Raw genomic sequence first — 18014 nt, 5'->3', positions numbered from 1 at the left:
GACGAAGAAGGAATGGGCTTTTATTCTCTATTTTTAGTCCCAAAACCAGATGGCTCTTTTAGGACCATAATAAATTTAAAGAAGCTTAATACCTTCTTAAGGCTGAGGCCATATAAGATGGAGTCAATAAATTCTGCAATAAAACTTTTGTTTCCCAGGTGTTACATGGCAGTTTTGGACCTAAAAGATGCCTATTACCATCTACCCATATACCGAGAGCACCAGAAGTTCCTGCGGGTAGCGGTCTGGTTCAAGGGTCGGATTCAGCATTTCCAGTTTGTGGCAATGCCATTCGGGCTATCCATGGCTCCTCGGGTATTTACCAAATTGATGCTGGAAGTGATGTCGTATGTAAGGCTGAATGACACACTAGTGGTCCCTTACTTGGACGACCTGCTCGTAGTGGGGAATTCTGTTTCTCAGTGCAAAACAAGAATGGCCAAGGTTATCTCATCCCTACAAACGCTAGGATGGCTAATCAACTGGGAGAAGTCCAGACTAGAACCAGTTACCTGTCAGAGGTTCCTAGGCCTGCAAGTAGATTCTGTAAGTCAGAAGTGCTTTCTGCCAGACGCTAAAGCAGTGGCCATAATCAATAAGATACGGAATACTACAGGAAGACCTGTAATATCATTGAGACAGGGTATGTCTTTGCTGGGGTCCCTGATATCGTGCATCCCAGCGGTGCAATGGGCCCAGTTCCACTCTAGAACACTACAGTGGGCTATTCTGCAGGAAACAGAGAGACTGCAGGGGCGGTTGGAAGGGAGGATGTCCCTATCGCCAGAAGTTGTTAAATCCCTAAAGTGGTGGTTAAATCCTACCAATTTGTCTAAGGGAGTGCAATGGTGGGTAACTCCCTCCAAGGTGCTCACCACGGATGCTAGCCCCTGGGGCTGGGGGGCCCACCTGGAGGAGCACATGATACAAGGCCGGTGGAGTAAACATGAGATAGAAACCTCCTCTAATGTAAAGGAGCTAAAAGCAATTTACTATGCGATATCTCAATTTCTCCCGCAGTTAAGAGGAACCCACGTGAGAATCCAGACAGACAATACCACCGCAGTGGCCTATATAAACCGACAGGGAGGTACGCGGTCGGGACCGTTGATGTCTATCGCGGAAGAGATCCTAGAGATAGCCGAGGTACATCTTCACTCCTTGTCGGCACTCCACATAAGAGGAGTAGACAACTTTCAAGCAGACTATCTCAGTCGCCAGGTCCTATATCAGGGCGAGTGGGTCCTCAGCAGGCACGTCTTCGAGACGATAGCGACAGAATGGGGCAGACCGGAAATAGACCTGTTTGCTACCAGAGCCAACAGACGCGTAAAGAAGTTCGCTTCGCTCTACAGGTCAGACAACCCAGACATTCTAGATGCCCTCCAAGCACCCTGGGCATTCCGGCTAGCCTATGCCTTCCCTCCAATGGTTCTACTTCCAACGGTAATCAGGAAAATAAGACAAGAGTGGGCGAGGGTCATCTTGATAGCCCCGTTTTGGCCCAAAAGGCCGTGGTTTTCATGGCTGAGAGCCATGTCAATAACCGACCCGTGGATCCTGCCGCTGCACCAGGATCTTCTCTCGCAGGGACCCTGCTACCATCCACAGGCCAAAGCCCTACACCTAGCGGCCTGGAATTTGAAAGGGAACTATTGAAGCAGAAGGGCTTTTCGGAAAACCTAATTAATACCCTGCTACAAAGTAGGAAAGAGTCTACTACAAGAATATACGCTAAGGTGTGGAGGAAATTCCTGGCCTTTCACCCAGCAGAGCTAGACGGTGAAGTACCCATTATGCCCATCTTAGAGTTTCTTCAAAGAGGCCGAGAATTGGGCCTCTCAGTTAATACTCTAAAGGTCCATATATCGGCCCTAGGAGCCCTATTTAACTATAACGTGGCAGCAAATAGATGGGTAAACCGTTTTGTTTCAGCTGGTCAACGGTCAGAACCGGTGCATATTCCTCGGCTTCCGGCATGTAACCTTACTCTGGTTTTGGATGCCTTTACTCAGGCCCCGTTTGAGCCCATAAGCTCGGCATCAGTGAAGTGCCTCTCATTGAAAACTGCTACATTAGTAGCTTTAGTATCAGCTAGAAGAGTAAGTGATCTTCATGCTCTATCAGTAGACCCTCCGTTCCTGTCAATAACACGAGACAGACTGATTTTGAAGACAGACCCGTCCTACCTTCCCAAACGGGCAACTAAATTTCATAGGTCTCAGGAGATATGCCTACCCTCCTTCTATGAGAACCCGTCAAACCAGGACGAGGTGAAATATCACACCTTAGATGTAAGAAGAGCGGTACTAGCCTACCTTGATAGGACCAGTCCCTGGAGGCAGAGTAGGTCTCTTTTTGTCTCCTTCCAGGGCAGCAGAAAGGGGTCTGGAGTTACAACAGGCACATTATCCAGGTGGATTAGAGATGCGATCACAATGGCATATTTGGCAAAAGGAGAAGACCCTCCGCTGGGGATTAAGGCGCACTCTACTAGAGCCATATCATCCTCCTGGGCCGAGAGAACAAACGTCCCAATTGAACAAATATGTAAGGCTGCAACCTGGTCTTCTCCATCTACCTTCTATAGTCACTATAGACTAGATTTGTCCTCTACAGAGGATTTGACCTTTGGTAGATCGGTCCTTAACACGGTGTGCCCTCCCAATTGTTTATCTCTGGAAATCTCTCAGTGGGTGCTGTCGTGGCGAAGAGGAAAAACCGGATTACTTACCGGTAATACTCTTTTGTAGAGTCCACGACAGCACCCGCTCACTTCCCCCCTGTAAAAAAATTTTCACACATGGGTCTCCTTGGTGGTGGAGATTGTAGTTAGAATTTAATATATGATTAAACTTAGCGAATCTAAAGGCTATAAGGGTAAGATATATGAATCGCCCAAACAAAATGACTAAAACATGTATGGCGGTTCCTCCGTTGTTCTCGGTAATACAAACTGAGGGAGCGAGGGGGACCGCCCCATTTATCTCTCTGTAGGTTTCCTGTTCCTGGGGCGGATCCCCTCTCTCAGTGGGTGCTGTCGTGGACTCTACAAAAGAGTATTAAGGGTAAGTAATCCGGTTTTTGGGGGTGTTTCTGTGCTAAGAGCACAGGACTACTTCACCACATCAGTGGGAGAATGGATGGAGCCATGTACCCATGTACCGTAATATCCTGAGTGACAACCTCCTTCCTTCCGCCAGGGCTTTAAAAATGGGTCGTGGCTGGGTCTTCCAGCAAGACAATGACCCAAAATGTAAAGCCAAGAAAACAAAGGAGTGGCTCAAAATGAAGCACACTATCGTCATGGAGTAGCCTAGCCCATCTCCAGACCTTAATCCCATATAAAATTTATGGAGGGAGTGGAAGTTCCGAGTTGCCAAGCGGTAGCCTCAAAATGTTAATGATTTAGAGATGATCTGCAAAGAGGAGTGGACCAAATTTCCTCCTGACATGTGTGCAAACCTCATCATCAACTGCAAAAAACATCTGACTTCTGTGCTTGCCAACAAGGGTTTTGCCACCAAGTATTTTAATCTTGTTTGCAGAGGGATCAAATACTTATTTCTCACTGCAAAATACAAATAAATTTATAGAATTTATACAATGTGATTTTCTGGATTTTACTTTTGATATTCTCTCAATGTTAAAATTAACCTACCGTTAAAATCATAGACTGTTACTGTCTTTATCAGTGGGCAAACTTACAAAATCAACAAGGGATCAAATACTTATTTCCCCCACTGTATATGTTGAGTTGGGGTCAGGACACCGACCCGTGGCCAGTTAGGTCCAGAAGGTGGATGTTGGATATGTGATATTATGCTTAAACTGATGAATATCATCCGTTCTGAATGAAAAGCATTTTTCCCTCTACAGAATGCATACAGTTAGGTCCATATATATTTAGACAGAGACAACATTTTTCTAATTTTGGTTCTAGATATTACCACAATGAATTTTAAACAAAACAATTCAGATGCAGTTGAAGTTCAGACTTTCTGCTTTCATTTGAGGGTATCCGCAATAAAATTGGATGAAGGGTTTAGGAGTTTCAGCTCCTTAACATGTGCCACCCTGTTTTTAAAGGGACCAAAAGTAATTGGACAGATTAAATAATTGTAAATAAAATGTTCATTTCTAGTACTTGGCTGAAAACCCTTTATTGGCAATGACTGCCTGAAGTCTTGAACTCATGTACATCACCAGACGCTGTGTTTCCTCCTTTTTGATGCTCTGCCAGGCCTTCACTGCGGTGGTTTTCTGTTGCTGTTTGTTTGTGGGCCTTTCTGTCTGAAGTTTAGTCTTTAACAAGTGAAATGCATGCTCAATTGGGTTGAGATCAGGTGACTGACTTGGCAATTCAAGAATATTCCACTTCTTTGCTTTAATAAACTCCTGGGTTGCTTTGGCTTTATGTTTTGGGTCATTGTCCATCTGTAGTATGAAACGACGACCAATCAGTTTGGCTGCATTTGGCTAGATCTGAGCACACAATATGGCTCTGAATACCTCAGAATTCATTCGGCTGCTTATGTCCTGTGTCACATCATCAATAAACACTAGTGACCCAGTGCCACTGGCAGCCATGCATGCCCAAGCCATCACACTGCCTCCGCCGTGTTTTACAGATTATGTGGTATGCTTTGGATCATGAGCTGTACCACGTCTTCGCCATACTTTTCTCTTTCCATCATTCTGGTAGAGGTTGATCTTGGTTTCATGATCTGTCCAAAGAATGTTCTTCCAGAACTGTGCTGGCTTTTTTGGATGTTTTTTTTAGCAAAGTCCAGTGCAGCCTTTTGATTCTTGATGATTATGAGTGGCTTGCACCGTGCAGTGAACCCTCTGTATTTACCTTCATGCAGTCTTCTCTTTATGGTAGATTTGGATATTGATACGCCTACCTCCTGGAGAGTGTTGTTCACTTGGTTGGCTGTTGTGAAGGGGTTTCTCTTCACCATGGAGATTATTCTGCGATCATCCACCACTGTTGTCTTCCGTGGGCGCCCAGGTCTTTTTGCATTGATGAGTTCACCAGTGCTTTCTTTCTCAGGATGAACCAAACTGTAGATTTTGCCACTCCTAATGTTGTAGCAGTTTCTCGGATGGGTTTTTTCTGTTTTTGCAGCTTAAGGATGGCTTGTTTCACCTGCATGGAGAGCTCCATTGACCGCATGTTTCCTTCACAGCAAAACCTTCCAAATGCAAGCACCACACCTCAAATCAACTCCAGGCCTTTTATCTGCTTAATTGAGAATGACATAATGAAGGGATTGCTCACACCTGTCCATGAAATAGCCTTGGAGTCAATTGTCCAATTACTTTTGGTCCCTTTAAAATCAGGGTGGCATATGTTAAGGAGCTGAAACTCCTAAACCCTTCATCCAATTTTAATGTGGATACCCTCAAATGAAAGCTGAAAGTCTGAACTTCAACTGCATCTGAATTGTTTTGTTTAAAATTCATTGTGGTAATGTCTAGAACCAAAATTAGAAAAATGTTGTCTCTGTCCAAATATATATGGACCTAACTGTAGTTATTAGAGATTAACACATTTTTTTTCATTCAGTTGCATTTCGACGTCCATTGCACTGCATTGGTGAGCCGATTTGCGAAACTTAAAGGGAACTTGTCACCAGGTTTTTGCCATCCCATGTGTAAGCAGCATGATGTAGACGCAGAGACCCTTATTCCAGCGATTTGTCACTTCACTGGGTGCTGCAGTTTTGATTAAAAACTGTTTTATCAGCTGCAGATCCAGCAGTTCTCTGAATACTGATCTCTGTATAACCCTGCCAACCTATTTAATGGCAGCTTGCTGTGTACACTGTGCATAGGCAGAAATCTGTTAATCAGTGTGGGGGATGCCGTGCTTGGTCTACTTGGAAGCAGGCCAAGCAGTCCTCTAGTGAGAATAAAGCAATGATTTTATCAAAACTACAGCAAGCAGCCTAGTAAGTGATACATTGCCAGAATAAGTGTCTCTGCCTCTACAATATGCCGCTCTCTAACAAGGTAGCAAAATCCTGATGACAAATTCCGTTTAAGCTTCGCTTGGCAAACCAGCTAATCAGTAAAACAGGCGAACCAATTAGCTCAACATTAGGGGGTATTTTATGGCTACTGTAGACTAAGTGAAATTGTGCCAGTCCAGCATTAGAGATGAGCACAAGTGCTCGTTACTCGAGTTTGCCTAGGGTTTTTTTGGTGTGCACAGAGTATTGCAGCTGCTTGAGAGACGTGTACGAGTCCCCACGGTCGCATGTTTCACAGCTGTTAGACAGCCACAAAACATGCAGGGATAGCTCATGCTTGTCAGGCAATCCCCACATGTTGTGGCTGTGCTGCGAAACATGCAGGTGTGGGGACTCGGACATGTCTCTCGAGCACCCGCGATGCTCTGCTTATACCCAAGCACCCTAGACAAACTCGAGTAACGAGCACTTGCGCCATCACTATCCAGCATACGATCAGTCTCTATTCCTCATCGTTTCCTGATCTTTGCGATACTCCGTCTGATCATAGAAACCATTCTGCTGCTTATAGGGAGCGTACGTGACCCTTCAGGTCAGTTTGATGACAGCAACACCAAACTTGTATCATTTTTTTAGTGGTTAAAAAGTTCTGAACTACATAAAAAACAAAGAAAAATGGTTTGTTTTGCAATTCCTGAGACTCGTAAGTTTCCTTTTTCTTTAGTTTTACGTTGATTAAGCTTTGCAAGGGCTTGTTGTTGTTTTTTTTAGAATGCCGAGCTGTTATGATTGAGTCACCGTAGGAGGCAAAAACAGAAATGCTAGCTAAGTCCAGGAAACCAGAGAAGTTGGCAACTATCAGATTGCAGACCCCTGAACCTATCAACACAACTAGCAGTAGCCGTGGGGGGTTCCTACGATGACCTAGACCCCTCGATCACAGCCGGAGAGATACATAGGCCTAAAGAAGGAAAGGGGAAATCTAACTGCCCCAGAGCAGACCCCAAAGCAATAGGCAGCCCCCCACATATAATGACGGTGAAGCAAGATGAAAACACTTACACAGACAGAAAGACAGGCTGAGCAAAGACTGGGCCCAAAAACTACCTAGATAGGAACGGATAGGAAGGCTGCTGTCTGCAATCTGCCAAAACCCTATCAGAGACAAAAGCCAACAAGCTGATATAAAAATGGCCCTGAAGCAACTAAGCCTCAAAAACTAAATCAGCACTCAGGTACTTTCAGAAGACAGAGCTCACGGAACACTGCACACTCCAGCAGGGAGTGGCAGAATCCAAAAAGCAAGAAAAACAAAAACAAATCTTAAATGCAAAAAGGCAAAACAGAAAACTTAGCTTTAGGAGAGCAGGAATCAGACTGGTGTCCAAGAGTCCACAGAGAAATCACCCGCAGGGCAGAAAGGGCGTAGGCTGCCTTAAATCCAGTCAGAGACTCCACTCAGCCAATCGTCTTCATTAGTCCCAGGTGCCTGATAATCCGGCTCACTACCTTCCTTCACTAGAATAGGGAGTTCACCAGGCCTCAGTGACGGAGGAGAAAATGAACTCACAACACCGAGCTGTAATTTTGTTACTATTTTGGGGAACATACTACGCTTTCATTGCCATTACATTTTTTAGGTGTGCAAAATGACCATAAAATGGCAATTTAAGCATTTTGATATATTTATCATTTTACAATTTACCATAAAGGGTCATTAATATTAGAATTTCATAGATCAGACTTTTACGAACATGGCAGTACTAAATTAGTTAGACTATTTTTTTTTATTTCTTTATTTTGTAGAGCAATTTTCGTAGAGTAAGTTTTTTAAAAAAGTATTTATTTTATAGAGTAATTTAAGGTAATTAATTGCAATTTCTTAAAATTTCATCCACTTTTCTGTTACTATAACGTGCAGGGAAGTCTCCGCACACAAATCCATATTGAAAAATCTGCGTGTGGACATGTAGAGGTGTATATGGCAGCTGCTCACCTCCGTGCTTCCATTGGGAACACTTGCCTTCTTAAATGCCCTTCAGACATCCATTCACTGGTGTGCTCCATTACTCACAATGAGGAATAATTAGCTGATTGTGAACTGGCATTACTCAGTATGCTGGATGCAGTACGGAAAGGTGGCCAGAGCACTTACTTATAAGTGTGCATTTCCATGACTGTTCCCTTGTTACTTTGTATAAGTTTATTCAGTAGTAGTTCACTTCCATTTAGGAATCTGTTCTCCAGTAAGACCCGTTTTTGTGTTAATCCCGAAAAGACAAAGTCTGTGCCTACCATCTAGTGGTCACCGGTGGCATTTGCATCGGTAAAAATGATCAAATACCTTCTAATCTGTAATCAGTCAATAATGTTGTTATTTACTTACAAGCGCTCAGGTTGTCTTAATTATATGTAGATCGGGAAAATGAATGCATGATTGATGTCTTAAAAGGTTCTGCTTTATTAAAGTTTAACTTGCTATGCAATTCATATCTCAAAGAGTAAAATGCTGGATGGGGAAGATAAATATATCCTTTAATATGCCATTCTTCAACACGGCACCAGTTATTAAACACCACCATTTTCTGGGAGTCGGAGCCATCCTCCATTATTTATTAGCCTCTGTATTGTTTATTGGGGTATTTATAGATGGATTTAGTAGTGATGTCTCCTGCGCTTCTTGTACTCGCTGTTCACTTACATTGGGGTCAGGTTTTCACTGCCTGATTGTGGGGTAAATAAATTGATCTGGCACTATGGCAGTGTTAGACTCCCTGACCGTTATAAGGGTCTACGGACCCCCATCTGCCCCTTGGGGATGGTGGTGGCCATGTATCCGAAGATGGAATGTGAGATAGATTATTTTCTGTGTCACTAACAACTTCTCGGATAATTCTCACATTGTCTTTTTGAGGTGGAAAAATTTGTCATGTTTCAAGCAAAGGATCATCAGGAATCGTTTTCCGTTCTTTTTACGCTTTATTTTTTGCAGCCTTTTAGATTGATATCGACAAGTTTAGAGCGGATTCCACAAGGAATCTGCAACAATAAAGTTGGCAGACTTGTAAAAATCCCATCAGAAAAAAACTTTCTTCATGAACAGCAATAAGGAATTAAAATGGATAAGAAGAGTATTCAAAGAGTATTTAAAGCATTTCTTTTTGTGGATTTCGGAACTAATGTGAACCCACGTAAAACAAATATATGTGTACAGTGACTTTTATTTATCTGCACTTTATCCTTTATTTAATTTGCACCCTTTTTAAGTTAACTTAATTTGCATCTGTGTTTTCTTTTTGGTCTGATAATGTGGGCTTGATTGTCCTTATTCAGATGTTTCTAGGCTAAAGGCCCCGTTACACGTAACGATGTCCCAGCGATCCCACCAACGATCCGACATGAATGGGATCGCTGGGACATCGTTAGGCTGATCGCTGGTGAGCTGTAACATAGACAGCTCCTCCAGCGATCAGGAGCAGCGACGCTGGTTTCTAATGTAAACATCGGGTATCCAGGAGCCGCGGCCCGTGATGTAATTACCAGGTGGCAGTGGGTTGTGATGACAGCCGGGAATCTGCTGATGACCTACACCTGTCATTGCGATCCACCTAATAACACTGGCACTGGAAATTGTATATTCTGCTATACATAGCACAAGCGATTGGATGTTTGCAGCTTCAAGTCCCCTAAGGGGACTACTAAATGCAATGTAAAATGAAAAAAAAAGTTTAAAAAAATATGACAAAATGTAAAAAAAAAAGCGTAAAATCTCAAATCACCTCCAATATCCAATCTATCAAAATAAATTAATACTATCAGTAAACGACATAACAATTTTGGCTGCTGCAACATTGCAATAAGAGGCAATCAAAACATCATACCTACCCCAAAATTAAATCAGTAAATATCTCACCTTAGGGTGCAAAAAATAAACCTTTACACAGCCCCATACCCTGCAAAATGAAAACATTTATTACAAGTTTCTAAAAAAAAAAATCACCACTTAAAAAAAAAAATCAATGCATGTTTGGTATCTGCACACCTGTACTGACCTCTGGAATCACATTGCCTTGGCCAGTTTTACCTTATAGTGAACATGGTAAATAAAAAAAACCCAAAACAATTGTGGAATTGCACATTGCAATTTTAGCTCACTAGGATTTTTTTTTCTCGCTTTCCAGTACATCACATGATTAAAATGAATGGTGTCATTCAAAAGTACAACTCGTCCCGCAAAAAACAAGCCCTCACGTGGCTATATAGACAAAAAGAATTAAAAAAAAAAGTGATGGCTCTTGGAAGAAGGGGAGGAAACACCGAAAATGAAAAATAGTTGCGTAATAAAGGGGTTAGTTTTGTGGGTTTTTTAAAAATACTTTTAAGTTTTGGGTTGATTTTTTTCCACTGTTGCAATGCCTGGGCTTAAACCAGTCATGCACATACCATAGACAGGTATATGTCGCGCATTAACGCTGTGCGTTTGATAGACTTAGATTTATAATTATTGGCTTGACGTTACTTTGATGTAATTTCCCTAAGTAGGGGTCATTGACTTTGCAGTCAAGTAGAATGTTTCCTGTTGTTAGGCTTTTTTTTTTTTGTGTGTGTGATTACTTGAGAGTTCGCACTTTTACTGCAGCCGTTAAAGCAAATGCTAATAATTCATGGAAACAATATTTATACTTCACATATTTCAGGCTGATTTATCCTAGTAAAATATGAAGATGGTGGCACATTCATGTTTTCTTTTTTTTTTTTTTTTTTTAAAGCTTTTTTTTTTAATTACACCTTTTTGTGCAAAATGACAAGTTTGACTATTTTAGTAAATTTGAATTGCATGATTAATTTGTTATATGGCATTTAGAACAGGAATGCTTAAAGTTGCAGTAAAAATGGTTTTCTAGGTGGTGAGCCTCTTAAAGTAAAGGGAAATCATAGGTAGATTATAAGGCCTAGGTGGTTTTGTTAGAAGGGAGGTTTTTGGGGGGAGGCTCAGCAATAGATAGCACATGAAAATTGTATTTGATTAATCAATGAAACATGTAATTGGAATTTTTGGAAGTATCGTGATTTTTATTTCTCTTTTTGAATTCACAGAAAAATCCAAGACCAATGAGTTATCAGTTCCATCAAAATCTAGACTACTATAGAGCACGTGGACTTGATTTGATGAACAGGTCACGGTCAGTATCTCTGTCTATAACTGATTTATGCCGATCGTATAGGAGGGTTTATTGTAAAACAAGACAAAAAGAAAATAATTTTCCTAAATTTGGTTATTGAAAATTAATACTTTACCCACATTTCTAAACATAACATGCGATAAAGATTAAAGTTCCATTGTGGTTTAAGATTTGCCTTTTAAATGTACGTTTGATTGCCACACGCCGTTTTAGTATTTTTTTCGTTTTATGTTCCAAAATGATACTGTTATATTGTCTTTTTTGAGGATATGAAAGAAGTTTTCCACCGAAACACATTTGTCACCTATCTATCTGAGTAGCAGTAAATGTACGATCTCTTGGTACTGGCATGCCTCTAGAACGAGAGTTACAGTTTTCCAATTTTAACCATATCCACACAACCACATTGAGGAGGAGTTTGAAATGGGGTGGTAGCTCACGATCCTGTGGATAGACAGGTTTTGATATTTAATCTGAGAGCAGAATAATGTAGGGGCAGAGACCCTGATTCCAGCGATGTGTATTGTTGTGGCAATAAAATCACTAGGTTATCAGCTGGAGATTATCACTAGAGGACTAGTTGTCTCGTGTCATGTAGTCCTGCTGTTTGCTTTCAATATGCGCATATAACCCATAAATCGTCCCTTTTTTTTCTAGTGTGAACACCAAACCTGCTCCCCTCAATATAAACAAAGTGTCTAGCAGTATACTTAACTTTGGACGGAAGTTAATGGGACCAAACATTCCTACTGGGGGGTCTATGAGCCCTATGACTTCACCATCAAACACCAACACAAGCCACGGTGCTGTAAGTGCTAGTTTTACAGCCGCTATGCCAACTCAAACAGTCATGGAGCCATCTACACATCAAGCCTCAACATCCCAGCAGATGCAACAAAATCAGCGCATGATGAAGTCCGAGAGCATGCCGGTGCAGCTCAATAAAGGTAATCCGATTTATTTTTTTTAAAACAAACCTCTCCTTATTAATGTTATTGAAAAATCTGGAAACCTGACATGAAAAGAAAAAGGAAAAACTGTAAAGACATCCGTATATCCAACAATTGGTACTTGGCTCCCCTATGTCTTGGTTTCACACATGGTAAACACAACCTGCCATGAGATTCATACCACTCAAATCAAGTTATTGCAGCCATATATATATTTTACGCTATTACGCTACATCGTTTCCGAGAAAACATACGCTGAAAAGTAGGCCGGGGATTATATGTGATATTTAGTCCAAGCGGCGGTTCCACATTGGATTTCCCCCGCCTTGCTCCCAGAGACAGACAGGTCTCTTCGTATATGTGTGCGTATCTGTGCATGTTTGCGCATGCATTTTCCCGCAAAACAAAAGCGTTTTGCAAGCGTTTTTAGCTTGAAGAATGCTTGCGCTTTCCAAGCAATTTGAAGCATCGCTTGGAATGTGATTGACAGGTTGGTGACACTTGTCAAACATATCGCTTGACAAGTGTAACCACCTTTTTACTATTGATGCTGCCTATGCGTCATCAATAGTAAAAGATAGAATGTAAAAAATAAAAAAAGGGTTATTCTCACCTTCCGACGGCCCCCAATCTCCTCAGTCGCGCATCTGCCGGTCCCAGGGATGCATTGCGAGAATCACCCCAGATGACGTCACGCTCGCGAGACCATGACATCATCTCAGGTGATTCGCGCAATGCATCCCTGGGACCGGAAGATGCTGGCAGCGTGGTTGAGGGCGGGAAGGACTCCGGGGGCCGCCAGAAGGTGAGTATATCACTATTTTTTATTTTTATTCAATTTTTTACATGGATATGGTACCCAGGGCATGGAGGACAGTCTCCTCTCCTCCAGACCCTGGGTACCATCCACACATGAAGCGCTCAATTTACGCATGGTGGGCATAACCACATGCGTAAAGTGAGCGCTTCAGTGCAATCCTATGGCGGCGGAATCGCCGCAATTGCACAAAATTAATGAACACGCTGCGGATTTTACCGCTATGCGATTCCGCAGCGGTAAAATTTGCAGCATGGACACAGCAACTGCAGAATCCCATAGGATTGCATGGGATGCGTTTTAATAGCGTTTGTTAAGCGTTTCCGCTGCGGAAAAAAAGCGGCAAAAACGCTTAAAAAACGCAACGAGGGTACACAGCCTAAGAGGTTCACCTACTGTCATCAGTAATGTAGAAGGAGATCCTCCACAGAGGAGGAATATCAACTTACTGAGACTAGTTCATAAGCAATAAATAATTAAATCTGAAGTGTATAATCCTTTAAGAGGATTCATACACATGTATGGGAGCGTTACATTTGATTTCTTCTTACGATTATCCAACTAGATAGAGGAATATTTGCATGGGCTGCGCAGTTCAAGGTGTGAAAGCTCCACAGATCTCGTTAGACAGACAGGCGGAGGTCCGTCTGTAAAGGAAGTTTGTGCTTGTTAAGGAGAAGAGGAGGAGGCTACAGATAAGATTTCTTATGTTGTTATACACCATACTTAAGGACAAAAGGGAAGTGGAGGGTTAGAAGACAGGCAACCAGTGCATGCTGGGAAGAGAAGAGAAGGACGTTTCAGCACCTGTAATGCTGGCAGAATGATGATGATGAACACCGGCCACTCAAAAAGAATGGATGGTACGGTGCTGAGCACGAGAATTGCAACAATTCCTGGACATAAGCTAAGCTAAGTGCATCAAAAGTATTTTATTAACTTGTCACTCTGGTGTTGGGTGCATTGACAGGTACACTTTAACTCTTCCCTTTCTGGAGAATATGAGGCACTGTAAATTAACAAGACACTAGATTTCTGTGGCAAGTGGGATAGACTTTATTCTATAAGTAGTAGCCAACCACAGTCCACATTTGCAATGTATTCTCAATTACATCGAGGTCCCCGGTATACACCGCCATTGCACTTAGCGTCGGACTGGATGACCTTGGGCCCACCTGAGAAAAATCATTTTTGGGGCTCACCATGCAAAAATATCACACAGGACAGATCCTATATACTACACCATAAAAGAGAACTGACACATCCTCTGTATACTACACCACACGGGACACATCCTCTATATACTACACCACACCTGACACATCCTCTATACACTACACCACACGGGACACATCCTCTATATTCTGCACCACACGGGACACATCCTCTATACTGCACCACACGGGACACATCCTCTTTATATTGCACCACACGGGACACATCCTCTATATACTGCACCACACGGGACACTTCCTCTATATACTACACCACACGGGACACATCCTCTATATATTGCACCACACGGGACACATCCTCTATATACTGCACCACACGGGACATATCCTCTATATATTGCACCACACGGGACACATCCTCTGTATACTGCACCACACGGGACACTTCCTCTATATACTGCACTACACGGGACACGTCCTCTATTTACTGCACCACACAGTACACGTCCTCTATATACTGCACCACACGGGACACTTCCTCTATATACTACACCACACGGGACACATCCTCTATATACTGCACCACACGGGACACATCCTCTATATACTGCACCACACGGGACCCATCTTCTATATACTGCACCACACGGGACACTTCCTCTATATACTGCACCACACGGGACACATCCTCTATATACTGCACCACACGGGACACATCCTCTATATACTGCACCACACGGGACTCTTCCTTTATACACTCACTGGCCACTTTATTAGGTACACCTGTCCAACTGTGTGTTAAGACTTAATTTCTAATCAGCCAATCACATGGCGGCAACTCAGTGCATTTAGGCATGTAGACATGGTCAAGACAATCTCCTGCAGTTCAAACCGAGCATCAGTATGGGGAAGAAAGGTGATTTGAGTGCCTTTGAACGTGGCAAGATTGTTGGTGCCAGAAGGGCTGGTCTGAGTATTTCAGAAACTGCTGATCTACTGGGATTTTCACGCACAACCATCTCTAGGGTTTACAGAGAATGGTCCGAAAAAGAAAAAAAATCCAGTGAGCGGCAGTTCTGTGGCCGGAAATGCCTTGTTGATGCCAGAGGGCCAGAGGTCAGAGGAGAATGGGCATACTGGTTCGAGCTGATAGAAAGGCAACAGTGACTCAAATTGCCACGCGTTACAACCAAGGTAGGCAGAAGAGCATCTCTGAACGCACAGTGCGTCGAACTTTGAGGCAGATGGGCTACAGCAGCAGAAGACCACACTGGGTACCACTCCTCTCAGCTAAGAACAGGCATCTGATGGCTACTTTCAGCAGGATAATGCGCCATGTCATAAAGCTCGAATCATCTCAGATTGGTTTCTTGAACATGACAATGAGTTCACTGTACTCAAATGGCCTCCTCAGTCACCAGATCTCAATCCAATAGAGCATCTTTGGGATGTGGTGGAACGGGAGATTCGCATCAGGGATGTGCAGCCGACAAATCTGCGCCAACTGTGTGATGCCATCATGTCAATATGGTCCAAAATCTCTGAGGAATGCTTCCAGCACCTTGTTGAATCTCTGCCACGAAGAATTGAGGCAGTTCTGAAGGCAAAAGGGGGTCCAACCCGTTACTAGCATGGTGTACCTAATAAAGTGGCCAGTGAGTGTATACTACACCACACGGGACACATCCTATATATACTGCACCACACGGGACACGTCCTCTATATACTGCACCACACGGGACACATCCTCTATATACTGCACCACACAGGACACGTCCTCTGTATACTACACCATACGGGACACGTCCTCTATATACTGCACCACACGGGACACATTCTCTATATACTGCACCACACGGGACACATCCTCTATATACTGCACCACACGGGACACATCCTCTAAATACTGCACCACACGGGACACGTCCTCTATATACAGCACCACACTGGACACGTCCTCTATATACTGCACCACACGGGACACTTTCTCTATATACAACACCACACGGGACACATCCTCTATATACTGCACCACACGGGACACATCCTCTATATACTGCACCACACGGGACACATCCTCTATATACTGCACCACACGGGACACGTCCTCTATATACAGCACCACAATGGACACGTCCTCTTTATACTGCACCACACGGGACACATCCTCTAAATACTGCACCACATGGGACACATCCTCTATATACTGCACCACACGGGACACATCCTCTATATACAGCACCACACTGGACACGTCCTCTATATACTGCACCACACGGGACACATCCTCTATATACAGCACCACACTGGACACGTCCTCTATATACTGCACCCCGTGGGACACGTCCTCTATATACTGCACCACACGGGACACTTCCTCTATATACTACACCACACGGGACACATCCTCTACATACTGCACCACACGGGACACGTCCTCTATATACGGCACCACATGGGACACATCCTCTATATATTGCACCCCGCGGGACACATCCTCTATACACTGCACCACACGGGACACATCCTCTATATCCTATATAGTCTATATATTCCTGTGGACCTCCCCCATGGTGTCACCTAATTTCCTTTGTGCCTGCTCAGAGGGAGTAAAGGGATCCACAGTAAAAGAGGTGATTTACTCAATGGGGAGATGGTGAGAACAGTGGAGGAAGGGGCCCACAGGGAATTTAAAAGGTCATGTGGGCCCCCTCCCCGTGTCATCTTTAGATTGCATGGGGGGCCCCTTTCCTAATTTCCTTAGTGGCTGGAAAACGAGACAGGCTGCAAGCATCATATATTTTATGTACTCACATTTTCACTGTAGCCAATCAGCTTTAGACCACAGATGACGATGCTCATGGTGTTGTAGAAGAGGAGCTGGAGACTCAGCGCAGGAAACAGGTGACTATGGTTTGCAGGTCAGCTGTTGCCTGTGCTGTCTCCTCTCAGACTCAGCCTCGCACAGTCACCTGTGCCTGTGACTGTGCAGGCTGAAGCGAGGGTCGGCATGCACCGCTCTTCATAGAAGCCAGCAGGGACGGCAGATGATGTGAAGGCGCTGCCGCTGCACTTCACATCACTTGTGCAGCTTACCCATTGATGCTGGCTATAGAATAAGTGTGCACACTATTAGATTGCAGGGTATGCACAGCCGAACTAATGAAGGAGGCAGAAGCGGGGCCCACTGGAGGATCATCCGGTGCCTCAGTCCGACCCTGGTTGCACTACTATACCGGTCTACCAGGTCTATTATCCTATACATCTCTTTACTCTTGGCACGCTACTCTGAAGCTCAGATGGCTTCTTTTCTTTTTCTATATTCCCAGCCCTACAGCAGCTGTGAAGAATAAGTTTACCGTAGCGGTAGTAACTTCAGGCGGTATTTCCCGCATCCATCCTTGTATCCTGCACAGGAAGCACTTTTATGTCAGATATGAACTTCACTATTTTACTTTCCTGCTCCGGCATCCATATTGATATCACCGTTTTGTTTCATAGACCAATAAACAACCAGTTTCTATTAAAGAATCATGTGCAAGAAACTGGAATGGTTTCCCAAGTCTTCGCGTCTTAGCCTAGAGACACCCTTTATGAAAATGGAGCAGAGATATTTTTATGTTATTCTTCGTCGCCAAAAAAAAAAATATCAACCTGTAAAACCATATTGAAATGAAGAAAAATGTGCTTACCCCACAGAAGAAGAAGAGGCTGCTTCCATGTTTAATATGCAGATTTAAACAAATGATTAAGACTCGTTTCCTGTACATGTGGCTAACTGATCCCTTCCAGGCAGGAATTCACACAGATTATATGGTCTATCGGGAATAGTGCATGACTAGCCAAGCACAGCCAGCGTTATGAGCTGCGAGGGGATTCTTATTATCTCTCACTCCGAGTGTGCATAAATC

General features: G+C 43.4%; 1 protein-coding gene across 1 annotated transcript in view; it reads left to right on the top strand.

Moving 5' to 3' along the window:
- TBC1D5 (TBC1 domain family member 5) overlaps positions 1-18014 on the top strand; it is a 741163-nt gene that overhangs the window by 594194 nt on the left and 128955 nt on the right. Inside the window, exons 17-18 of the mRNA XM_073568086.1 lie at positions 11076-11161; positions 11819-12108. Of these exons, the coding sequence (XP_073424187.1) occupies positions 11076-11161; positions 11819-12108 (376 nt within the window). The remainder of the gene's footprint in view (positions 1-11075; positions 11162-11818; positions 12109-18014) is intronic.

Source organism: Dendrobates tinctorius, unplaced genomic scaffold (assembly GCF_039654945.1).
Source record: "Dendrobates tinctorius isolate UK_male_01 unplaced genomic scaffold, ASM3965494v1 ptg000005l, whole genome shotgun sequence".
Taxonomy (NCBI): Eukaryota; Metazoa; Chordata; class Amphibia; order Anura; family Dendrobatidae; genus Dendrobates; species Dendrobates tinctorius.
The sequence above is the reverse complement of the archived record's forward strand: the minus strand, read 5'-3'. Positions and strand labels throughout refer to the sequence as shown.